At 50.8% G+C, this 25,234-nt stretch overlaps 1 protein-coding gene across 1 annotated transcript; it reads left to right on the plus strand.

Annotated features, from left to right (window-relative positions):
- Positions 1–228: 228 nt before the first annotated feature.
- On the plus strand, positions 229–21,915 carry LOC128067015 (liprin-alpha-4-like). The gene is made up of 16 exons (XM_052660142.1): positions 229–345; positions 1,441–1,542; positions 2,015–2,185; positions 2,745–2,760; positions 3,085–3,133; positions 3,836–3,938; positions 4,160–4,363; positions 6,270–6,416; positions 7,799–7,915; positions 9,123–9,230; positions 12,964–13,187; positions 14,968–15,199; positions 17,256–17,285; positions 19,911–20,053; positions 20,901–21,073; positions 21,887–21,915. Exons 1-16 carry the CDS (start codon positions 229–231, stop codon positions 21,913–21,915), a joined length of 1,965 nt encoding a protein of 654 aa, XP_052516102.1.
- Positions 21,916–25,234: the final 3,319 nt, after the last annotated feature.

A 25,234-nucleotide genomic window follows, 5' to 3' on the forward strand; every position in this document is an offset into this window, starting at 1 on the left:
CGGTGGTCCTAGTGTGAGAGCAGTGTGTCTGAGAGTGGTGTGTGAGAGTGTCGTGTGTGAGAGTAGTGTGTGAGAGTGGTGTGTGAGAGCGGTGTGTGTGAGAGCGGTGGTCGTAGTGTGAATAGTGGTGGTCGTAGTGTGAGATCGGTGGTGATAGCTCGGGTGCTGAGGTATCTAGCCGTGAAACAGCAGTTGCCCCTGAGTGGGGGGCTGCCCCCATCCGCGAGGATGGGTCGCAGGAGGGCCCGCCTGTGGGCGCTTTTCCAGTGCTGCATCCCCAAGGCAAAGGCCAAGACAAGGAAGAACTTGGCCTCGGCCCAAGTCCTGGAAGCAGAGCGGCCTGAGGTGAGAGCAGCCGGGGGCTGGGCCCGTCGGATTGGCCTTCACGCGGCGAAGCGTTGGAGCTGTGTTTCATTTTGTTAGCATGGCTGTGGGCCCTGCCGGCCAGGGCGTTTTGGCCTTCTGGGCAAGATCGACCCCAGCAGGTTGACCTTGTAAGTGGTTGTGCAGGGGCTGCGTGGAGGACGGGCGGGGGCCCCACAAGAAGGGAAACACTGTCTGGAGGAGTCACTGGGGCACGTGGATTGAGCTATAGAGTCAGTCCTTGAAGCAGAAAGGCTAAGCCCCTTAACGTCTCCCATCTTACAAAGCACAGAACAGTGTGTCCAGTATCTTAATGACGGGTACCTGCTGCTTATGTGTATAACATACACCCTCATAGCTTCACATGTCTACTACATGCCTCTTAACAAGTGTTGGGCAGTGTTCTAGGCGCTGAATACTCAGTATGTAGTAGGGGAATATGTAGCCCAGGATTTTTTTATTTGTGTAAAGAAAACTAGAAGAATGAAAGACTCCGTGTGGTTCAGTTTGAGCAAGTTCACCATGTGGACGGCACCGCGTGCATGAAAATTGTGATAAAATACATAAAACATGACTTTAACATTTTCTCCAGTTTATTGAATGACTGGGTGACTTCAATGGAGTCAGGCTAACAGATGACCTTGGGGTGCCATCAGCCTTTTTCCCAGAGGAACACTCCAAAGCCTGATGGCCTTGTAGATCTTACCTTTCTTCCTCACTCTTCCCAGCGGTTCTAGGTCACTTGTCTGTGTGTCGTTTAAGAATCTCTTTATCCACTTTGTTGTTAGGTTTATGTTTAGGGAAGTTTCTCAGACGTCCCTGGGTCTTGAGAAGACAGGCTTGGATTCCGGGTTCTCCCCTGCCGCATGCCTGCCAGGTCGAGGTGGAGGCTGAAGGCCGGTCTGAGTTGTGGTGGTCTGTGTGGTCTTGGGGTCAGTGGCCCCCCTCTTCTCTGGAGGGGCAGGGAGACCCTTTGTGTGGAGCCTGGAGAGACTTGACAGGGTCAGTCTTGAGAGTCTCGCTCTCTTTTTAATTTGTGTTTGTATTTAGTTACTTACTCATTTCACTGTTTTCTAGGAGTTGGCAACATCTACGGAAGAAGTCAATATATGCCGGGAACAGCTTCTTGCAAGAGAAGAAGAAATAGCTCTGCTGAAAGCAGAGAGGAATAACATCATGGTCAGTAGGGGAATTCTCACATGTTGACATTTGCCCCTCGGGGGCCACCGCTGGGCTCCGTGTTGCTGTCTTTAAACTCTGTCTGGTTTTCAAGTCATTTTTCACATCTTCCCACTGAGCAGACCAGGGTGGATCAGTTTGGGGTTCTCATACTTTGCTTCAAATTTATGATGAGAGCTACTATAATTTTCGTACATTTGAGGGGGGAGTTCTCTTAACCTACAATTTTGTCCATGCTACAGTTTGTGTGGGGTCTTAGTTCCCTGACCAGGGAGTAAAACCCATGACCCCTGCAGAAGTGTGGAGTCTTAACTACTGGGCCACTGGGGAAGTCCACTCTAACTTTAGACTGAAGTGGCGGGATTCCGACTTGCCTTAGCATGTTTCCGGCTGTAGCATGAGGCTGAGAGGGGTTATCGGGCCCTGAATTCAAGCATGAGGTTGACGGTGCTCCTTTGGCCCTGCCCTGCAGCTGCTGCTGGAGCACCTGGAGTTCCTGGTTTCCCGGTATACACCGTCCCTCCAGACGACGGCGGGCAAGTGCCAGGCGCAGTCCACAGCCGGCATGACCAGCGAGCTGGAGGTGATCAAGTCACTGAAATCACTCTTTGAGCACCACAAGGCCCTGGACAAGAAGGTACCAGCCACCCGGCCATCCTGGATTTGTACACTTGCAGCCTTGTTAGGTGGATGATGCATGTATTTATGTAACTAGTTGACTTTTGAGCTTCTTGAATTCTTGTAAATACTTTTTTTCTGTAAGAAGTCAGAGTTTTATATGGTTAAAAAGTGTTGCCTACATGCATGCTCAGTCATGTCCGAGTCTTTGCGACCCTGTGGACTGTAGCCCACCATGCTCCTCTTTTCCTGGGACTTCCCAGGCAAGAATACTGGAGTGGGTGGCCATCTTCTACTCCAGGGGATCTTCCCGACCAAAGGATTGAACCTGCCCTCTTGTACTGCCAGGTGGATTCTTTATCATAGGTCCACCTGGGAAGCCACCAGTTAAAAAGTATTAGTTGGTATAAATGTCTCAAGACTTATTATATTCTGTATATCAATTTGCAATTAAAAACTAAATAATATAATTATTTTAGGGTAATATTTCTTTCCCTCTCAAACTTAGAATTTAAAGCTGTTAATAAGCAGATTTTTTGATGTTAAGATCAATGAGATACATTAAATGTATTCTGTTACAGTAGCCGCGTATTAGGGTGAGTATACAATGGCAACCCACTCCAGTACTCCTGCCTGGAAAATCCCATGGGTGGAGGAGCCTGGTAGGCTTCCGTCCGTGGGGTCGCGAAGAGTCAGACACTGCTGAGCGACTTCACTTTCACTTTTCCTTTTCATGCACTGGAGAAGGAAATGGCAACCCACTCCAGTGTTCTTGCTGGAGAATCCCAGGGACAGGGAAGCCTGGTGGGCTGCCGTCTATGGGGTCGCACAGAGTCGGACACGATTGGAGTGACTTAGCAGCAGCAGCAGCAGCATACACTAAGAAGTGCACTCACGTATATACACACATCAACACACGAGGAGCACTTGAAAGGTGTAGTTTGTTAGAAGAATTAGGTGCCACACATAACAAGGTAAGTTGGATCATTCATCGTGCAATTTCAGTTAGTTCAGTTCAGCTCAGTCACTCAGTCGTGTCCGACTCTATGCGACCCCATGAATCGCAGCACGCCAGGCCTCTCTGTGCATCACCATCTCCCGGCGTTCACTCAAACTCACGTCCGTCGAGTCGGTGATGCCATCCAGCCATCTCATCCTCGGTCGTCCCCTTCTCCTCCTGCCCCCAATCCCTCCCAGCATCAGTCTTTTCCAATGAGTCAAGTCTTCCCATGAGGTGGCCAAAGTACTGGAGTTTCAGCTTTCGCATCATTCCTTCCAAAGAAATCCCAGGCCTCATCTCCTTCAGAATGGACTGGTTGGATCTCCTTGCAGTCCAAGGGTTTGTCATTTGTATCCTTTCATTTTAAGGAAGTATGAAGGGTGTAGTGGTGGACATCAGATGTTCTTTATCTTTCTGATTGAGGACCAGCCCACCTGGGTTATTTTAATGACCAGTAAACTAGACTTGTGGCTCAGAGCTGCAGGATCTCTTAAGCACCCCTTTTGTCCAGGAGGAGACAAATTCTGACTCGAATCACCTGGTTCTATTCGAGATGGATAGCATCACCATGTATTTTCTTTTTATGCTGTATTTTCAGTTTTGAGTTGAGTTTTTCCAAATGGAGTTTTGCTGTCTTTACTTATTTCTTTATTCTGATTCAATGTTTTGGTTTTCACTGATGATTCTTAAAGAGAAGAATAACCTGAAAAAGATACTAATGGATGGGGTGCTTGATGTAAATCACAAGCAAGAAAACATGCCAAGCGCCAATGGAAAGGCATGTCCTCGGTCTCACTCTCTGTCTGGTTCTCGTCTTACTATCCAGTCTGTGCGGGGCTGTGGAGACCTTTCACCAATGCATCATGTAGGTCTCAGTGGCCGTAAGGGACGTGTGAGCTCCAGAGCGCAGAAGGCAGTTTTGACTTCACCGATTTCCCGGAAGTGCTGCGTTCCCTCCCTCCCAAAACAAGGCTGTCTAAGGTTTCCTTTCCCCCTTAGAGAACCCGCGACGAAGACCTGGCTCCGGTGATCGAGCTCAAGGAAATCATCAAGAAGAAGTCACGGGAGCAGAGAGAGATGAAGGACCGCCTGGCAGCCCTCTCTGCCCACGTAACAGAGCTGGAGAAGGACCTGGACACGGCCAGGAAGGACCTCCTCAAGTCCAAGGAAGTAAACGTGAAACTACAGCAGGACGTCCGTGAAGTGAGTGACAGAGAACGTGTCTGTTGTCCTGAGGCGGAATGTGGGTCCCTTGTTCTCCCCGTGATCTCAGCCTTGGCATGGCTGCGTGAGCAAGAGCAGAGCACTGGCGAGACCGCCACTGGCTGCCTTCCCGCCTCTGCGTCAAGGTCTCTGGGGTAGAAGAGGCCTGGTCCAGGCGGCCCGTTGGCAGTGGACCAACATGGCTGTGCTGCACCCTGGGTGTGGACTCCTCATTTCCACAAGTTCTAGGGGGCCTAGTGTGTTCCTTTTTAAAAAATTCATTCATCCACTCATTCATTTATTGGAGTATAGTTGCTTTACACTGCTGTGTCAATTTCTGCTGTACAGCAATGTGAACCAATCATATATATATATGTATACACACACACACACAAATCTCCCTGGTTTTTAGGTTTCCTACCCATTAACTTCACCACAGAGCACTGATAGAGTGCCCTGTGCTGTTCAGTAGGTCCTCACTCGTTGCTGACTTGATGCATAGTATCAGTAGTGTGCATATATGTCAACCCCAGTCTCCCAGTTCATCCCCCTACCTGCCTGCTGAATATATTCCCGATGATGCTGAGATTTCCTTCTGATTCACTCAGGTGAGTCTGAACATCTGTGGAGCCCATTCTCCCGGAGAGATGGGAACATGCTGTGTGGGCTCTGCTGAGGCAGCTTGCCTGGCCATCTTCTCTAGTTTTCTGAGGTTCTGCTCCTTGAAAGGATGTGTGACAGTGATACCAGCGGTCAGACAAGTCGAGTGGCGTTTGCTCACCCTCAGATCCTCAGGCCCGTGCTGTGTAACCATGCAGAATCAGGATGTTTCTGGCGGTCGTGTCTGCTGGTGTCGTGATTTATGAGAAGCTCCCTAATGGTCACTGTGAAAACAGAAGAGAGCTGGGGGCTCAGGCCTCCTCCCGTGAGCCTCGCCTCTCCTCTCTGTGCAGACAGACAGTGCCCACCCTGCCCCACCCCTCCCCCATGAGACCGTCTCAGAGTGCACCCCTCCAACATGTGGTACAGCAGGTGTACTGGTTTAGTAGCTCGGTGTGAGTCATTCTGTGTGAGAACTCAAAACAGAAATATTTGCACATGTTTGTATAACGTGTTCACACTACTCTTTGGCAACAGGAGGAGATTAGGTGGCAGAGATTAATACACAGAGAATTCTGGAAAAAGCGTTTTTAAGACCTTGCACTTTTAATGTTAGGACAACCTCGGTTACTTAGTGAGCACGGAGGGACCTGAAATGGATTTTGAGCCGGCGGACAGGAGTCGCATCGGCAGCAAGCTCTGCTCCTGGTTTGAGCGTTTCCTACATGTGGTGTAACTGCTTGAGAAGAACTAGGCTTGAGAAGGCTGCTCCCAGTTGTGTAACACTGTGACTTCTGTTTCTACTCATTAATATTCTTATTGAATTTTGAGGAAATTGCATGAGATTTTACCAACTTTCACCTGAGGAAATGAGCCTCGGAGCTCCCTGTAGGATCTGTTGAAGGTCCCTCCCTGTTCTGGGTCAAGCCCGCCTGTATAGTGTGGAGACAGAGATCCTCATTTCATGCCAGATACCTTCCCTCCTGGAATTCTTGCAATGACAGAGTAGTTTAGTGTACTTTTTGTTTGCTGGTTGGGTTTATGATGTAGACAAGAAGCTTGGTAAATCGAGTGGCCAGACAGACATTAAGACAGATGGGTGCCATCGTGGCAAATGTGACATTTGAGGTAGGCGCGTTTTTGCTCACATCTCAGAAAACTGCCATGTCTAGGACTTTAATTTTGAGGACGCTAATTTTATGTTTGATTTGAAACTTAGGATTTAGTCCAGCTTTTTTACTCTTAACTGTATCGCAGTATTCTATGATAATGACTTACCTTTTCTCCTCTGCAATGCCTGGTGTAGGCTATGGCCCAAAAGGAGGACATGGAGAAGAGAATCACTACACTTGAGAAACGCTACCTCGCTGCACAGCGCAAAGCCATCTCTGTGCACAACCTCGATGATAAACTTGAAAATGAAATCGCAAATAAGGATTCTATGCATCGACAGGTAATGGCTTTTCCTGAACTGTGTCTGACTTCTGTAGTAGTGAATACTGAGGAAGGAAGGTAAAGACCTTTTCATGTGACTCCCATGTTGGAAATCAAGTCCCAGTGTAAAGTTCTTATGACCCTAAAATACTGCGTTCAAAAGTGTGGATGTACATCATGATAAATCAGCTGTACTGAAAGGAAATACATTTTTTAACAATTGAGGGTGACTGCAACTTAGAGGTTTGAATTATTTGGGATTTGGGTTGACCATTTTGTGGAATTCCTCTCCTGACTCTTGTTTTACTTGACTTGAATCTGTTGGCATGTTAGCATTTTTCCTGAAAGAGCAGAGAGCAGCAGGGAACTTCACAGCAGCTGGCTGCCTGTTGGGAAGTGGGGTCACTGTGACAAAAGGCAGGGTTAGAGCTCCAGTCTGATTAGGTTTTGTACTTCCTGTGGTTTGGTGAGCTTTACTTGCTCCTGTTCCTGTGTGGTCTCACATAATCAGGACTTAATCAGGAAAACCAAATCTGGCTTCTCCAAAACAAAGTGAGTCAGTCTGGTGTGTGACAAAGTGTATCATTGGCCCCACTACAAAAATAAAATACTAGAAAGCCATTGAAATGTATGATGTGGAATGCTAATTAAGAGCATTCTGATATACAAAATAATGGCTGTAAAAGGCAGATCAGAAAATACTACGTTGTTGTTTTCTGAGGGTTTTAAAGCACATCTTATTGTTTATGTATGTATATAGAGTAATACACACACAGAAAAAATAAGAAAGCTGCTTAGAAATAAACGCTAACCTCTCAGGAACCCGAGCGTATAGATCATTTCATTTTTTTTCTTTTTCCAAAAAGAATCTGTCTAAATGTTCTACACTGAAAGTTTTCAGAGTTAGAAGATCTGTTAAAAGAATAATCATGCATTTACAAATATTAGTTGACTGGCATTTCCCCAGGCACACTCTGATCAGGTCTGTATTTCAGAGGAGATGAAAGCCATATTTTGGCTTACAAGCCCATGGCCGTCTGGGTTGGTAGGGTTCCCTTCAAATGATGATTCTGGTGATGTTTTAAGAAGGGTCAGTACTGACCCTTAACTTGTCAATAGGAATGAATAAGCTTCTACAGAAACCTGATCTTCTTTAATATATAAGAACTTTCTTTTTTAAAGACTTCTTTGGAGACGTTTAGGAAGAGCAAATACTCTGGCAGGAGGTGTTCTGCCCACTGCGACCAAGCCCAGGAACACTGAGAGAAAAATTACCATAACGCGGCTTCCGAAGCAGAACTAATCCTGTGGACACATGCATTTAGGTTTTGTCTCAGCTTACTAACAATGGCAGAGGCTACACCGCTCGGCCCGTTTTGATGTTCTGCTCTCCCTTTGTAGAAGGAGGATAAAGACCGACAGCTGCAGCTGTGCCTGGAGCTGGCAGAGCAGAAGCTGCAGCAGATGCTGACAGAAGTGGTGGCTGAGCTGGCTCAGCGGGGAGCTGCACTCTCCAAGGTGCTGCTCTTGGTCCCCGGGAGACGGGCGCGGGGAGGGCCTGTTCCCTTGTTGTCCCACTGTGCCCCTCCCCGTGCTGCTCAGTCCACAAAGGAGCGCAGACGTGGGGGTCGTGCTGCCCGTCTGCGATGGGAGTGCTCCCTGAGTGTCGGACAGTCCCCGCTCCCGTGTCATCCCTACGTTAATTTCCCTCCAGTTTTGTCCTGTGCTCTGTGTGTCCCCAGGATGCTTCAGCTCCGAGTCACTGCTGCTCAGAGTTCAGTCAGCAACTCAAAGCCTAGCAGGATACAGAACGAGAAAAATCCCATTCTCGTTAAGAGATGGCCAAAATAGGTCTGTCATGAACACAGTTTTAAGTCTTTATTCATACATTGTTGAATAAGTCACAGCGGGGCACGGTGCAGACCCAGGGCCCCACTCCCAGCTTGCAGTCCGCGGGAGCCCACGGGTGAGAGGCCGCGTCTAGGAGCCGTGGCGCTGCTGGGGATATGGTGCCCACAGCCAGCCAGCCACCCCGTCCTTCTGGTGGGAAAGGTGTTGCCTTGCACTGCTGGTGGGCACTGGCTGGGCATGGAGAGGCGGGTCGGGCCTGTGCTGGCCTGGCTGTTGGAGCATTGCCTGGAGCTCAGGGAGCGCCTGAGGGGCCGGCCGGTTTCCTGAGGCGGGTGGTGTCCTGTGCTCGCAAACCCTCCCCGAGCAGGGTCACGAACAGCCGCCAGGGGGCGGCCTTCTGCCTGTGATCTTCCCCTCAAGGGCTGGTTTCTTCTCTCCCCTGGCATCTTTGCTGTCTGTCCCCGGTCGGCCTTGTAGTCTGAACTTTTGTCTTCCGGAAGCTCTGCCACTAAGGAGGCGAAACTGTTCGAACTTACCTCCCAGCTTAGGAAGGAAGAACGTGTGCCCTCGTGTGTCCCGTGCTTGCCACTGCCTGCTGCCCGCGCTGGCTCGCCCCAGGCAGTCTGAGGAAGGGGCCTGGGGCCAGGGGGAGCACCTCTCGTCTCACGAGCCGGTCACCAGCACCCTCCGTCACCCACGTGTCACACACGAAGCCGCGCTGGCTGCGTGAGCAGGCGTGCGGGTGTGCCCCCCGCGAACCCGGGGCCAGTGGTCCGCACAGAGCATGGCCCGCTTGCCGTCCCTGCGGTCACAGCCCGCGTGCTGTCAGGACAGGGTCGTTGCGAGCGGAGCTGACGCTGTTCTTGGCCGACAGGCGGGAGAGAGACACAGCAGCATGGAGGAGAGGGGCGTGTGGGCCGGAGACGCGGCTGGGCGGGGCCGGCGCTGCCTTTCTCCGCCGCTCCTGTCTCTGCCGTCCAGTGTGCGTGTGTGGCCCTGTCTGCTGATCCAGGCACCCAACCTCGGGAGCAGGGCCAGATGTGGTCGCCCCTAGGTGGTGGGCAGGGGCCAGGGGATCCCCACGCTCAAGGAGGACGCTTGTTGCTCTGACCATCCAGGCCGGGGAGCTGCTCAGCATACAGTTGGACCTTACGAGTGGCCCTCAAACCTGAGGGAGCCAGCCCGAGGCCCGTGAAACGGAAGGCATGGTGCCCAGGTGTGGAGGTGCTTGCCTCGGACGTGGCGCTGGAGTCCCACATGCCAAACTGCTGGTCCAGACGTGGGGTGTGTGTGTAGGATGGCTGCTCCTAGGCAGGAGGAGAACCGAAGTTGCGCTGCGACAGAAGGCGCACCAGGAAAGGGCGATGGTGGAGGCTCGCATCAGAGAGCCCTGAGAGAGGTTTCCCGGAAGGGTTGGCCACACAGCGGTACCGACCATCCAGGAAATGGAGTGGGGATCCCAGGTCCAGCCTCAGGGGTCAGTACTGTCCCCACCATAGCTGTGTTCTTGGGCCTGGAGTGCAGAGCCTCACATGTGGGCTCCCAGGGGGCTGTGGTTCTGACTCCCATCATGAGACCTCGGTGAGGCTCCCTCTCTGCTTAAGCAGAGGGCTCAATGTCTCCCGATCAGGGGTGCACTTCCTTACTTTCAGAACTGCTGCTCAGAGGCTGTTGAGATTGGGATGCTGTTTATGACTAAGCCAATTCAAAGTAAACTTTTGTTTTGCTTTAAAAATATTTGAATGCTGATGCCTTATGCCTTCATGCTAGTCAATAAGCGTGACAGCATCCACAGGCAGTGTGTAAAGGAACAGACATAGATGTGTGCCCGCAACCCTTCCAGAAAGCATCAGTGAGGCGGAATCACCAGTGGCCCCGATGTTACCAGCCGCTGTGCTAGAACATTCTTCTAGGTCCACCCTCACCCCTTCGTTTCTTTCTTAGAAGTTTATTTCTGGGGCTTTGCTGGCAGTCCAGTGGCTGGGAGCCTGCCTTGCAAGGTCAGGGACGCAGGTTCGATCCCTGGTTGGTGAGCTAAGATTCCATGTGCCACGTGGCAATCACATCAAAGGAATCGCACGTGATGCAGCTAAGGCCCGATGCAGCCAAATCAATAAGTTTAGTTCAGGATCTTTTATATAATGTGATAGAAAAGATTGAAGTAAGTAAAAGCAAGCATTCTCATATTCCAACTCCAGCCATCTCTCTTTTTATTTGCTTTGGAAAATGTCTGAGAACCTCTATCAGAGCAGCTCAGTGGGCAACAGTCTGGTGGAGGTTCGGTGAACACCTGTCCCAGCTGCACCAGTGCCCTAAAGACGAGGCCCAGAACCTTCGCCGAGGTCGGCGCTTGGGTGACGCTTGTCTGAGAGAGACCCATGGTCACTACAAGTTCTGCGGCACATTTTTCCCCCACAAAACCCAAGATGATACCCACACCTCACTAGAGAGCTCTCTTCACCCTGACCTGTGGGCTGGCCCTGAGGTGGGGATAGTTTTGTCTCAGGTTTGAATTTTACATGTGAAACCTGCGCCAGTTTCCTGAGTGACCACTGAACTGCAAAAGCTGAAAGCAAGTATAAAGCAGTTTCACTTACTCCAGGGACCTGGCCTCCTTGGATCTAGAAGATCAGTCGGGGAAGGAGGAGTTTTTCTGTGTACAAGTTAGTGTTAACAGTTGTCATCCGGCTTCGTGCCGACACTTCGCTCTGGGCGCGAGGTCCGCCCCTCATCCCGAGGTGCTTTATGCTTTCAGACAGGAGAGTAGCCATCCCGCAGTCCACGCAACGTCTGTTAAGAATTGTCTCTAAAGCACTGTATGTATCTTTTTCAGAATTCTCTCCTATGGGAAGTTGAAAATGCAAAAAAGCGTTGAGAAGAAATGCAAAACGACAAGGTCCTTAAATCTCTAAATCCTTTAGAAATGTGTTAAGAGCTGAACTGAGCTGGGTTCACTGTTACAGTTACTGCAGATGCTTCGCGGAAGTGGAGTTACATTTTCCTTATGGCTAGTCCACTGCTGTAACGTGTATAGCATTTCTGGTTTTGAACATTGAATGTGATTTGCATTATAGGTGGATTTAGAGCGTGTGGCCGTTGTGTGTGGTTCCGAATTCTAAGTAGTCCTTTCTGGGTTCACCCGAAAGCTGAGACAAAGCATGAGCCTGTCACGTGGACAGTGCTGTCCGTCAGAAAGACAATACGAGCCACATACACAGTCTAAAATTCCCTAAAATGAGCGGGCTGCTTCACGTGCTTTTTTCACTGCGAGTCTTGAAATCTGTGTGATTTCCACATCGAGCTTTGCACCGGCCTGCGTCACATCCTCAGTGTGCTGCACAAGGCGAGTGACTGCCGTGGCCGACAGCACAGAGCTGCCAGGTTGAGTCGAGTGACTCGGAAACTTGGCCCGTTTGACTTGTTTTACCCCGTGAGGAAGTGAAGTGGGGTGTAGAGGAATGAATGTGAGCAATGCCCAGGAATGAATGTGAGGTCCATGGAGACAGTCTAAAGCAATGAGAGGAGCGAGGGCAATAGAGTGAGTCCTGTCCCCCACCACCCGAACCCCGACCCCAAGTCCAGCTTCTCTCTATAGACTTCGTTGTCGTCAATGGCTGGCCATGTTTCCTCCAGAAGCTTTTCTACGCCTGAGATGTGACTTCTTATTCATTATGGTTTATAAGGGTTAGTATTGTTCTGAGTGTTTCTATTTGCTGTGGAACACTTAGAGTACAGTTTCTCAGAATGAAAATGTTCAAAAATGTGCGATTTTAAGGCGAGAGAATGGAGAGGATGTGCTGATCGGGCTGACGGGGGTGAACCCATAGGCAGCTAGTTCGCCAGAGCAGAGCAGGAATGATGGCAGGTGGTCCTGGAGCCAGGAAAAGGGGTGGCCCAGCCCTGGGGAGGGGTCGTGACGAAGACAGAAAGTGAAGGTACTGGCCATGGGGGACAGGGAGCCGGCAAGCCAGCAGCTCGAGGCTGCCCCTCTGTTGCTTTGAGGTCATGTCTGGGAAAACAAGGCAGGACCTGGGTGAGAGTGGGGCAGGGGGGAGATTTGCGGAGAGCAGGGTGTGAGGTGTGAGAGCGGGAGGGCGGCACGGGGCCCAGCAGGCACTCTTGCATGCGTCTCAGATGACAGAGGCGCCCTTGCGGTGTGCGGGGCCATCCCCAGAACAGCCCGAGGGCCTGTGCCCTGAGAGGAGAGCCACGGGAGGCTGGCCCTCCCGTCCCCTGGCTGCCCCTGCTCACTCCTGTCTGTGCGTGTTCAGACCAGCCTGGAAAACGGAGGGCTGGGAACCCGCGAGGACGGCACTCCTCGGCGGACTAGTACGAGTGATGACCGGTGGGGTGGACCCAGCGGCTGTGGAGCTGAAGGGTTTTTTTTTCTAATTTTCCTTCAGCCTGGCTGATGGAAGCAAGGATATATTTTTGTAATTTTCGGTTTTTGTCTCTGACTCCATCAGCCCACCCTTGTGAATAACCTCATAGGATTGCCTTCCGTCCACGCTGAGACCTGAATGTCACCAGGCCATCTAGGAACTGGATTCTCCTCCTGCCGTTTCTTCAGTACTGCTCGCTTAAGAGATGGCAGTGTCTCATAAGCAGGGCCCATTTGTCCAAAGTCAGGGCTTCCATGTAAAATTGTGTTCAGTTCCTGATAGACTTGAGGTGCCAAGAATGTTGCTGACGAGAAATGGTCCTCTCGTGCCCAGGTGCAGCTCCTGAAAGATCAAGACCGGGAGTGCGGGCAGCAAGCCAGCGTGCTGGCCAACGTGGGCCAGGTGTTCAAGAGTGACGAGGGCGTGTCAGACGGCGAGGGCGACGGGGTCACCCTCTTCAGCTCGCCTGCTCTGCTGTCGCCCAGCGGCCAGGCCGATGCCGAGACTCTGGCCATGAGGATTCAGGAGCAGCTGGACAAGATCAACGAAGAAATCTGGTGGGTGCACCTGAGCCCAGCTCTCCGGAGACTCGGCTTCTCTGAGGAGCTGTTTTCTGCTTAGAGAAGTCTGAGTGTTCCGTAGTAAGAAAACTGACATTCAGTTCTGAGATTGCCCTTGATTATAGAGCTCAGTCAGCCAGGGCATTCTGTCCACAGTGTGGTGTCAGCACTCTGTGGGGGGGCGTTGTGGGGTGTCCCCCGCTCAGCTCTGGGCCCCAAGGTGGGTGAGGTGCCGAGGCAGTGTCCCCTGTGGCCCGTGCACCCTCCAGCACTGAGGGTTCGCCCTCGTGTGTCCCTCGGAGCCTTCTACGTTCTGGTGAAAAGCCACCTGGAACAGAAAAGCTGGGGTTCTGGGCTTGGCAAATTCCCACTCAGATCTGCATTTTCCTTTTGAACTTAATACATTGTGAAGATTGGCTTGGTGTAAGACAGTGATCCAAGGACATGTGTTTGAGTTTTTCTCATCTCATCAGTATATTTAAAATGTTTTCTTTAGACCCAGTCTTGGCAGTTAGAACAGTTTACAAATTTGGGATAGAACCCAAAGGCCCGCCTCATGGTGAGCAGGGGGCCCTGGGTCTGGGTGCAGCCGGGTGGCTGGGGCCCCGAGGCCTGCCTGGTGCCACACCTGCACAGCTGTGCCTCCTGTCCCGAGTCCACGTTCAGAGTGGCCGCAGGCCAGTGACCCTGCACAGGACCTGGCAGAGCTGCTGCTCAGATTGTTCTCATCCCGTCACCCCTGGCGAGGTGCGCGTTCCTGCCGGTCGAGTGCAGGGGGCTCGGGGAAAAGGCACGGGTGAATGGCACAACCAGCAAACACAGATGGTGCCGCCTGTACTTTTGACGCTGAGACAGACTGCTTTGTGGGCCGTGTTTGAGCACAGACAAGCTCAGAAAGATTGTCTTTCCTCATCCCCGTAGGAAATTGGGAACACTTGTGTATTAATATTTTTATTTTTAGAGCAAGTTGTCAGGTAAAAATGATTTTTCCTTATGCAACAAGTTGACTTGATGTAAATGGTAAATTCTGTCCATCAACTTGTCAACAGTGAAAAACTTTCAAGATGTGTAAGTAGAAGTGAAACTGGAGAGTTTACTACCTGTAAGGATCTTGTATTTTAATGGGAAAATCATTTTATTTGCATAATCATGCATGTAATCTGTATATAAAATCATCCATGACACATTAGGGGAGAAGAGCAGTAACTGTGAATTCTAGGTTAATGCAGCACATTGACCTGAATCCAGAAACTCACACAAAGCTGGTGGAGAACTTCATCAAGTGATGCGTTTGCACATACACAAGCATAAAACAAAATGAAAAGTGCAACTCAGCACTTCATCTGGTCTGGAGATGTGTTTAGAAACTCCAGCTTGCTCGTGAATCGCTGTTTTGGTTATACGGAGTTCCGGATTCCCAGTGGAAAAGATCTGAGGCACTGACGTGCATCTCTGCCCTGAGAGCAGGGAAGGAAAAGGTGGTCAGCTTCAGGTATCTCCTCACAGCGAGAGTCAGCACCCAGGCCCCATCAGAATGTTAGAGTAAATAAGTCAAATCAAACGTGAATGATGAGGGGCCACTTTGTAAGACTCAATGATAAGTTATTCTAAGTTTGAGAATATTCCAAAGAGGGAAAGCTGAACCTTTTTGCTGAGATGTTAATTGAGCAAGTCTTCCTGGAATTTGCTGATCGTGACACAGAATGCAAGCCCAAATTCGCTGTCCAGACATGTTCCTCTGCTGACAAAGGCAGGTGATGATTTTATTCTGTTTTAGGTTGAAACAAAAAGACAAGGAGAACACGGATCAGCGGGCGGAGGGGATTGAGAGCAGGGTGGGCAGTGGGAGCTTCAGCAACCTTCGGCGCTTTCAATCCTCGGACTCCCTCAACCTGGATCCCGCCTCCTCGCATCCCGACTCCTTCCCGCCCAGCAGAGGGCGCTCCATGCCCGAAAGGAGGCAGCCCAGCCCTGAGCAAGAAGAAGACAAGCTGGGCTTCATGACTCTGGTATGTGTCTGCCTCCTCCCTGCCGCGTCCCTCCCCGAGCACACTGGTTTTCTTTTGTTTGTTTGTTTTTTCTCTTTTTACCCAGAAGAAAATCAGGTACGTTTGCTACGCTCAGAGGTCTAAGATTTTTAAAACTGCCTAGTCTCGAATCGGGCTTCCCTAGTGCCTCAGACGGTAAAGCGTCTGTGTGCAATGCAGGAGAGCCGGGTTCGATCCCTGGGTTGGGAAGATCCTCTGGAGAAGGAAATGGCAGCCCACTCCAGTATTCTTGCCTGGAAAATCCCATGGACCGCGAAGCCTGGTCGGCCACTGTCCATGGGGCCACAAAGAGTCGGACGCGACTGAGCGAAATCATTCCATAATCACACAGCGACAAATGAGTCTTGATATTTGGACCCCTGGCTTAGGAATCTCAACTGGTCTGCTGGCTGATGCGCCTGGCCGCACGCTCAGGCCAGCTCTGCGTGTGAAACCAGGTTAAAAGCCCGGTGCCCCAGGGCCCTAGTGAAGAAGTCTGGCTTCCTCACTCTTCCGAGTCTGAAAACGGGATGACGACCTAGGGCTTTTGGTGACAGAGTGTGCGGCTCTAAAGCACATGTTCCAGCTTTCTTCCATGTTTAGCTTAGGTTTTGCGAGTGCATTGCTGTTTACCCCATGAACTCGTGTTTACAACACTCTGCTTTGTAACTGCACTTGTATTTTCACTTTTTTTTGGTTACCACCCGTTTCATGTTAGCTGCATTGTTAGTCGGCATGTAATTAAATTAACTGTGAATCATTTAGCGGCATGTGAAGTGGTAACTAGTTCATTTTGTGGTCTTTGGAGACACTGTTTTTATAATTTGCTTAGTTGGCTTAATTAGTTGATATTTAAAATTCTTTGACGATTTCTCTGTAGTTTCACGATTGATTTCTTTCCGAGTGTTTGTAAAAGAACAGTTCTGTATATTTTGTCCTGCTGTTGGAGTTCTCTGACGGTGTGTCTGCTTTCATCATTGGTTTTGATTTCCTGGCTTATCCTTTTGCCTGCTCAGTGGTTGTCAATCCAGACCCCAGCTTCCGACCACTGCCCCGCCTCGCCCCGGAGGCTGCAGTTGACCCATCCATCTCCCCTTCCCCGCCCTCCCACCTGCTCTGGTCATAGCAGTGCTGTGGTCCACAGCAGGCGTCCCCTTAGTCGGGTTTGTGCTTTGTCTTCATGTCTCATCAAATGGTGTTTTCCCCCCATAGCAGTAAGTTTGAATTAGCATATCACTATGCAGTTACAAGCATAATGTAGATGGATCCTAAACCGCATATCATGTGTCATTCATAAATGAGATTATCCTTACCTAAAGAAATGATCTTCTTAAGTGTAGAATTAATGGACTTTTGACACAATATCCTTTCTGTGTTGGTGCTTGTTTTTAAGACTATAAATCTCATCAGCTTTTGCACAGTGAATGTCTCTACTAGACTCTTTAAAAAGCATCTTCTACGGTTAATAAAATGTAAAGACTGCACCTGCTATTATGCTAGCTTTCTTTCTTACATATTTTCACAGGGAACCTGCTTTAATACATTTATTTTGAGAACTTTGAAATCAAATTCTAGGTAAGCATTTTATGTTCATGTCCAATAGATGGTTCGATTTGTTCAGTGTTCAAATAGGTATTATGGTAACTTCCTCATCAGTTAAATTACTATTTTAAAGTATAACATGTTTTTTATGAAGAGAACCTAACTTATAGAGAAGTTTGGCTGAGAATAGACAACTGTTTAAGGGGCTTTATTGTACAGAATGCTGTGCTTTAATAAATCATGATGTTGTAATAGAACTGTATCTTCCTGAGTAATAATTTATAGTGTTTCTCTAGTAAATCTTGAATAGCTTATTTAATTTCTGTGGTCAAAAGAAATGTTCTGTTTCCAGTTACTGTTCTCTAAGTCTTCATCTCACTTATATGTTTGCCATCATTTTTGCTATACTGTGTTTGTCTGTACTGATTCTTGAATTTTTAGCTTCAAAGTCGCAAGAAATCTGGTTTCTCTTCATTTCTTTGCATGCATCTATCAGCCTAGTGATTTAAGGAAGCATTGTCAAAAGGTAAACTATTTAGTAATTTAGCATGCCTCTGTTTCTCTGTGAAGTATTAGAGAGTCCTTATCATTTTACATGAATGAACACTTTGTGGTTGTGTACTGGTGAATAATTGACATTTTCATGGAAGTAATGAAACTCACCCACCACTTAAAGTATGCTGATGGTTCTGTTGGAAATAGGTCATTTGATGGGACAATTGTAACAGTTTGCCCATCTCCCACTTGTTTGCCTTCTAATCATCTCATGCTTATTTATAATAGAGATAGTATTATTTATTATTTTAAAATTTTTCCTTACTTATTTTTTTGGCCATGCTGCACAGCTTATAGGATCTTAGTTCTGCAACCAGGGATCATACCAGTGTCCTGGCAGTGAAAGTGGCAAGTCCTAACATCTGGACCACCGTGGAATTTCCGCTTAGAGTATTTTTTTAAACAAATGACTGAATCAGAGCTATAGAAGTTAGATTTGGGGGAAGCCAATTTAATGACGGTGGGTAGCAGTGTGCAGGAGACTCTGTGCGCCAGGCACCGTGTCGAGTGCTTTCCGAGTCTGTCATCTAATCCCGCAGACGCCAGGTGAGGTCCAGGCTGCTGTTATCCCCATTCAGCAGACAGGGACACTGAGGCTTAGAGAGGCCGAGCACCGTGCCCAGGCCCCCACACCCAGCAGTGTGGTTCGGACTGGTCTGATCAGAGCCTGGACACTTCCTGTGGTGCCGTCCAGCCCGCTTTGCTCCAGAGGCTCTCGTGTCCATCACGGCATCCCTGATGGAGGGAGCATCAGGAGGGAGCTCGCTGCCTCTCCCGTTTGGTCACTTGGTTGAGCCCCTGTTGTTGGAGTCCAGTGCCCCGAGGGCTGGCCTTCCTTGTCCCTCTCCCACTCCCAGCCCGCTGATGGAGCACTCCTGGGGCCTTCCTGCAGGACTCGGGCAGCCGTGCTCCAGTTCAGGCAGCTCAGTGCCCGGGAGCCCTTCTGCTGGGCACAGCAGAGCAGCGCCATCACCCTGGGGTTTGTGACCTGGGTGTGCCGCTCGCCTGCTCTGTGGCCTGCTTTGCCCTCCTGGTAAGTGAGGACACGGCCCTGCCCATCCTAGTCACGTGGGCACCAGTGGGGCGGCTCCCATCCTGGGGGAGGGCGGCCAGGCTGCGGACCCAGAGCCTTCCTTAGGAGGAGGCCCGGGGGAAGGGGCTGGCCGTGGTCCCTGACTCTAAGGCAGGTGTTTGTCTCCACTGAGTCCATAGTCAACCCAGGTGTGTCACTTCCCTGCTCTGTTCTTTGTTGTTTTCTGATTTTTATAAGTGCTTATTTTAACTTGAATTTGAGATTGATCCCTGTTCAGTTCCATGTGGATGATTTCTAGCCTTTGTAGCCTTCTGTTGTCTGAGGTTTCTTGGTAGAGGTCAGGGGAGGGTGCCCAGTTTATCCAGCTGCTGTTAAATGAGTTCAGGTGTATTTTGCACTAAGTCACTTTGTTGTCACCAAGCTCCTGTGGGGCTGCACGGGACCAGTATTCTTTACAGAATCCCATTAAAAAAGGACTGGTTAGTTGGTTAAAACAACACACTCATTGTTTATAAAAATACTTGCCATGCATGTTTCCTCAAACCTCCCCTGCTTAACCACACACCCAAATGTATAAGTGAGACCTGTCTGGACCCCGAGGGGTTCATCTGTTCCCCACACTGTTGCCACCAGTGTCTTTCCTATCTTCAGACCCAGGACTAGCGGAAGAGCTGGGAGTCCAGGCGAGATCATCTTTTTCTTTTTTTTAGTTTATTTTTTAATGGAAGGATAATTGCTTTACAGAATTTTGTTCTTTTCTGTCAAACCTCAACATGAACCATCCATAGGTACACATACATCCCTTCCCTTTCGAACCTCCCTCCCATCTCCCTCTCCATCCCACCCCTTCTAGGTTGATACAAGATTATTTCTTAGTGAAGACCTAGGAGAGCTTTATGTAAACCACAGTGAGCAAATGACACTCAAACTGGGTGTAAGCACTTCAGTGTGTAGCCCCTGGTCTGTATGTTACTGAGAGATACAAGCCAGACACATGGTGTTCGCATGGAGGGCTTAGGTACCTTTTCTGTGTTTCACTTGTTGTCATGGGTTCAGTAACCTGCATCATCACTACAAATGATCTTGGGTGGTGGTACAAGCTGTTTCCTTTCCTCCTTCAAATCGAACGGTCTGGACGGCTTTGCTGAGAGGTTTCTTACTCTTGCTAGTGGTGCTTCTGAGCAGCATCTGGCGATCACAGTCCTTTCATCAGGGCAGTTCATGCCATGCAGGGTTGACGGTGCTGGCGTGGCTCTGCTGTCCTGCCTGGCAGGGCCATCTGTTCGCTGGATTTCAGGGAGTGCAGAGCCCGGCTGCAGGGAGGCTCCTGTCCATGGTCTCTGCACTCAGTGGGGTGCTCTCACTGCTCCACGGCCCCGCTTCTCTTGAACAAACAGTCCTTTAAGATGGCATTAAGTTAGAACAAGGATTTTTTTGTATTTGGCGGATAGCATAGCTAATATATTTTCAAGTAAGTTTCTGGTTATAATGTAAAGCCTGTGTGACTGCCTTTTTCGACACAGTCTATTGTTAGCCAATTTTACACTTACCTCACTCCCTCAGCTGCCAGCCATACAGGAAGAGGTAGAAGATGACACCATCAAATGTGAAACCTCGACCTCCGCCTCGCTGCGGTCCTTTCGGCTGGACCGGATCACGGGCTCACTGCGCACAGCCAACGACGAGGACATCAGGGACGCCGGCAAGTAAGGGGCCTGCTCGCCTCATCGTCAGTTTCAGGAGCCCTGTGCCTCTTGTCTTGAAAGAGTTGCAAGGATGGTTGTAAAGGAATCTCACTGGATTTGGTGCCTGTGTTTAGTGGTGAACTTCAGGTGCTGGGGTAGAAGAGCTCAGTGACCTCAGTGATTTTAGAAAACATCTGTCTCTACGTATTGACTCCTGTGGAAGGTCACTTCCTGCTCTTGCTAGAGGTCTGCCAGGCAGGGGCGCGTTCCTGATGGTTACGGCTCCGTGCCTCTCAGCTTTGCTCTTGAGGGTCCCTCCCTTTTCCTCAGGGGTCTCCTCTCAGGAGACTGTCTGTCCCCTCCTGTGACTGACACTGTCCTCATTCAGACCCCCACCTGCTGAGCTCCCGTCGTGAGCCAGGCAGCACTCGATGGAGGGCACATGCGGTCACCTGCCCAGCAGCCCTGCACAGTGACCGTCGCTCTCCTGCCACGGCCGAGGATGGTCACCCTGCAGGAGGCGGGGGGAACTGCCCAGAACTGGGGAGCTCGCCTTCTCTGGGAGCATCGTCACCTGCCCAGCAGAGACCCTGAGGGAGGGTCGGGGCGCCCTCTGCACCAGCTCGTCTGGAGTGAAGACCTCCTTGGGCGAGAGCTCCAGTCAGAGAATCTCAGCTTCCTGGGGCCATTGTTTGTGGCCGGAAGCCTGCATCACTCGTGTGGAGTGTGGTTGGTGAAGGAGACTCCACTGTCTGCTGCGAGGTTGAGGCGTGGGTGTTGCTGGGTGGCCGATTCTATCAGTAGGTCTTATGGAGGGGTGTGTGTGTGCACAAGGGTGCCAGTTAAAGGTCGTTTTCTCTCCCCGAAGCACGACAGGCTCTCAGTACGGTCCCGGGAGCAACCCCAGCAACAGCAACAGCAGCCAGGACTCGCTGCAGAAAGCCCCAAAGAAGAAGGGCATCAAGTCCTCCATCGGTCGTTGGTTTGGCAAGAAGGGAAAGGGCCGGCCTGGACACACCAGCAAGGAGGCGTTAGGACCAGGTGGGTGCTTCACCATTCAGAGGGAGGAGGGTCTGCATGTATGTCCCTTCTGTGCCTCCCCCACTGTCCCCACGAGGCTCCTGTCACTCACGCTGGGTGTCCTCCTGGGAGGAGCGGAGGAGTCGTCTTCTCTAGGGTCCGAGATGATCAGGTCAGTTGATGAGTGGATGGGTGGACGGGTGGATGAACAGATGGCTCGCTGGATGGGTGGGTGAACGGAGCATGGAATGAGTAAAGCAGATGCTTATACTCCGATGAGAAACGTATTCTACGAAACCGGTTGAGTAGGAGCCGGGCAATGACTGTTTTCTCCAGAACAGTGACAAGTGTTTGGAAACGGCCTAAGTGCTCATCAGAGAGGAGTGAGGTACAATCTGTGGGCACCCCACAAGGAACAGCATCCCCTCCTTCCTGCCACTTTCCCCATCCCCAGGGGCTCATGAGGGATTCTGCCCATGCCCCCCACCCCAGCCCACAGCCACGCAGGTCCTCCTGGGGTCTCCTCATCACACAGTGTTATCATCAGGCCCCCGTCTCGCTTGGCTTCATCTCCTTAAGGACAGGGTATGTTCCTGCCTCTTCAGCCAGATATTTGTTGAGTGTCTTCTTTTTGCTGGGTGTGGGATTTACAGGGTGAGTAAAACAGATGTGGTCTGGAGCACAGTGAAGGGAGAAGAGAGAAAAAGAAGCAGATTATTCAGTGCTATCCCTCTTGTTAGTGAATACAACACTGAGCTGGATGGTGCATTGATTATATACCAGATGCTGTGTGTGCCCCTTACCAAGCAGGTGCTGCCACCTCCCGATTTACAGGGGAGCAGACAGTGATGGTCACGCGGTGAGGCAGTGGTGAGGGCAGGTTCACATCCACGCAGTGGGACCATGCACTTTGCCGAGCCCCAGCCACCTCTCTGGTGGATGCAGCAGGAATGAGATGGTTCTATGGCATCACTGATTCGATGGACATGAGTTTGAGCACACTCCAGGAGACTGAATTACAGCAAAGCCTGGAGTGCTGCAGTCCATGGAGCGGCAAAGAGTTGGACACAACTGAGTGACTGAACTAAAAGCTGAGTGTGTGCTCAACTGCTTCAGTCGTGTCTGACTCTTTGTGACCCCAGGGACTGTAGCCCAGTAGCTCCTCTGTCCGTGGGATTCTCCAGGCAAGAATACTGGAGTGGGTTGCCATGCCCTTCTCCAGGGCATCTTCTCAACCCAGGGATCGACCCCACATGTCTCGTTATCTCTTGCAGTGGCAGGCAGGATGTTTACCGCTAGCGCCACCTGGAAAGCCCCAGGGAACGCTGACAACTAGGAAATGCAGAAAATAAGAGGGCTGCTCCTAAGTTAAACTGGAAGAGCAGCAAGCACAGGATGAGAAGAGGAAAACACACGAAGAGCGACAACAGTGCCGACAGAGACAAGCCGGGATGTGTTCACCCACAAAGAAAATATCTGTGCCATTCGGAGAAGGAGCCCGCCCGCCCTTGGAGGGACAGTTGGAACTGGAATGAAAACCGAGGCCATGGTCAGCAGTGCCCACCCACACGGCCCAAGTGGCGTGGTGTCACTCACCGGCTTCCTGTATTCCCAGAGCTGCTGGGGGTGACATCTGAGTGCTGAGGCCAGGCGACGTCCCCAAGTGAGCTAAGGCATCCCTGCTCTCCTTCCAGTGCTGCTGTGGGGCTCTCTGTGGGCGGCCACCCTCATCGCCTGCTCTGCCACCTGCTGGGGCCCGGCTGTGCCCCTGGGATCCTTTCAGCCCTTGAGCTTGGGTTTTCCCAGCCCTCTGCCACGCCGGACTGGGACGCAACTCAGGACTTGGGCTTGAGATATCAAGGAGACCGTGAATCTGGAAGGACACAGCCCTGGGGCCCTGGAGTGAGCATGTGAGAAGAGCAGGAGAGCAAAGCCCCCTCGGGGAGGCAGCAGAATTGGGGAACGTGCCCACACCCACCGCTGCCTCCGGCACAAGTGCCTCTTCTTTGCCTCTCCTTGGCCTGAAACAGACCCCAGCTGCTGCTGCTCCGCAGGTGATTCCTAAAGACGCACATCCTGCAAGAGCTATTGTCCTGCTGCTCTGGGGCAGCCTAAGTGTGCTCAGGAGTGTCAGACAAGTGGGGCTGCCATGGCTGATGCTGGGGGAGGGCCTGATGTTGGGGGAAGGCCTGATGCTGGGGGAGGGCCTGATGTTGGGGGAAGGACTGATGCTGGACTAGGGCCTGATGCTGGAGGAAGGCCTGATGCTGGACTAGGGTCTGATTCTGGGGGAAGGTCTGATGCTGGACTAAGGCCTGATGCTGGAGGAGGGCCTGATGCTGGGGTAGGGCCTGATGCTGGGGGAATGTCTGATGCTGGACTAGGGCCTGATGCTGGAGGAAGGCCTGATGCTGGGGTAGGGCCTGATGCTGGAGGAGGACCCTGATGCTGGACTAAGGCCTGATGCTGGGGGAGAGTCTGATGCTGGATGAGGGCCTGATGCTGGGGGAGGGCCTTATGCTGGGGGAGGGCCCTGACGCTGGGGCGGGAACATCTGATGCTGGACTAGGGTCTGATGCCGGGGGAGGTCTAGGGCTGAACTAAGGCCTGATGCTGGAGGAGGGCCTTATGCTGGGATAGGGCCCTGATGCTGGACTAAGGCCTGATGCTGGGGGAGGGTCTGATGCTGGATGAGGGCCTGATGTTGGGGGAGGGCCTGGTGCTGGGGGAGGGCCTGATGCTGGGGGAGGGCCTGATGCTGGAGGAGGGCCTTATGCTGGGGTAGGGCCCTGATGCTGGGGGCGGAACATCTGATGCTAGACTAGGGCCTGATGCTGGGAGAGGTCCTGATGCTGGACTAAGGCCTGATGCTGGAGGAGGGCCTTATGCTGGGGGAGGGCCCTGACGCTGTGGCGGGAACATCTGATGCTGGACTAGGGTCTGATGCTGGGGGAGGTCCTGATGCTCGACTAAGGCCTGATGCTGGGGCTTAAATGTCTGATGCTGATGGGAAGGTCTGATGGTGGTGGGCAGCCTGCTCCCAGATGTACACAGAGTTGTGATTATAAATCTCTCTGAGAAATCTTTTTTTCATACTTTCCTGACCACCTTGCTATGTTCTTTTTTTCTGAAGCATAACTGCTGTGCAATATCGGTTTGATTTCTGCCGTACAGCAACATGCATTCGCCATAGGTGTGCGTGTGTCCCCTCCCTCTTGAATCTCCCTCCCACCTCCCCCTGCTACATTCTTGTTTCTGTGGATATATGAATAACAAAGACTGTTGACCAAAATAACATGAAAAGCTCCCACACACAAGCGTGCACACGTACACTCCCTAGTGCATCATTCGGGTCCACGTCAGGGTTGCCCTCGGCCACCCCACCCTGGGATCCACGGTGAGCCTCGACACCTGCACTTTGTTCCCACCCTCGGCCTGCTGCCCACGCCTCAGCAGCAGAGGGGCCCCGTCCCCGCAGGTGCTGAAGTGATGGAGTCCCTTGTCTCCAGATCCAAGGACATGAATTCCAGGTCGGTTGTCCTTTGGGGACACCTATACTTCCACCTTCTAGCCTTTCCATTGTATCCACCCGTTTCTCTTAACAGAATGTTCGTGTGGTGACACGGGCTCCCATTACCAGCTCTGGTCTGTTCTCATTGAGAGTACAGCTTACCCTCGGCACTCTTTATTGGCAGAAATTTTGCTTCAGTACTTTATTGAAAGAAAGCAATAAATAATACTGTGATAAAAAATAGTTCAAAAGTAGCCTGTACATACTTTGTCACATATCAGGAAGTTCACAAAAGATTAATAGAAAATCAGAATGTTAACAATGAATTGTACAAGTAAAGGCAGAACACCACGTAAAGAGACTTGCCGTCTGTGTCTGCTGAGAGATCAGCTGCATCATAAGGCACCATGACCTGAACGCATCTCTTGCTGGCTGCTTTAATGTGCTGCTGAAAAAGTAAAAGTTACCTTTGCTACTTATACTATCCAAAATGGCTATGTCATCAAAATCTAAAAATGTATGCCTAGGTCCATTCTTTAAACATGTTTACAAACAGATGTAAAAAGATGATTTACATCAGAAAAATAAGGCCTTTGTCAGAGCTGCACTATGCTGTCTGTCTGTTGGGGATGTGGTGCCCTCACTGTCCAGCTCGATGGCTCCACAGCGGG

Source organism: Budorcas taxicolor, chromosome 21 (genome assembly GCF_023091745.1).
Source record: "Budorcas taxicolor isolate Tak-1 chromosome 21, Takin1.1, whole genome shotgun sequence".
Taxonomy (NCBI): Eukaryota; Metazoa; Chordata; class Mammalia; order Artiodactyla; family Bovidae; genus Budorcas; species Budorcas taxicolor.

Excerpts from the sequence above, each read along its gene's own strand:
- LOC128067015 (XM_052660142.1), top strand. The coding sequence starts at position 229 with ATGGGTCGCAGGAGGGCCCGCCTGTGGGCGCTTTTCCAGTGCTGCATC. Across the intron at positions 4,364-6,269 it reads TACAGCAGGACGTCCGTGAA|GCTATGGCCCAAAAGGAGGA; the intron begins GTGAGTGACAGA and ends TGCCTGGTGTAG. Across the intron at positions 9,231-12,963 it reads TCCTGTCTCTGCCGTCCAGT|GTGCAGCTCCTGAAAGATCA; the intron begins GTGCGTGTGTGG and ends TCTCGTGCCCAG.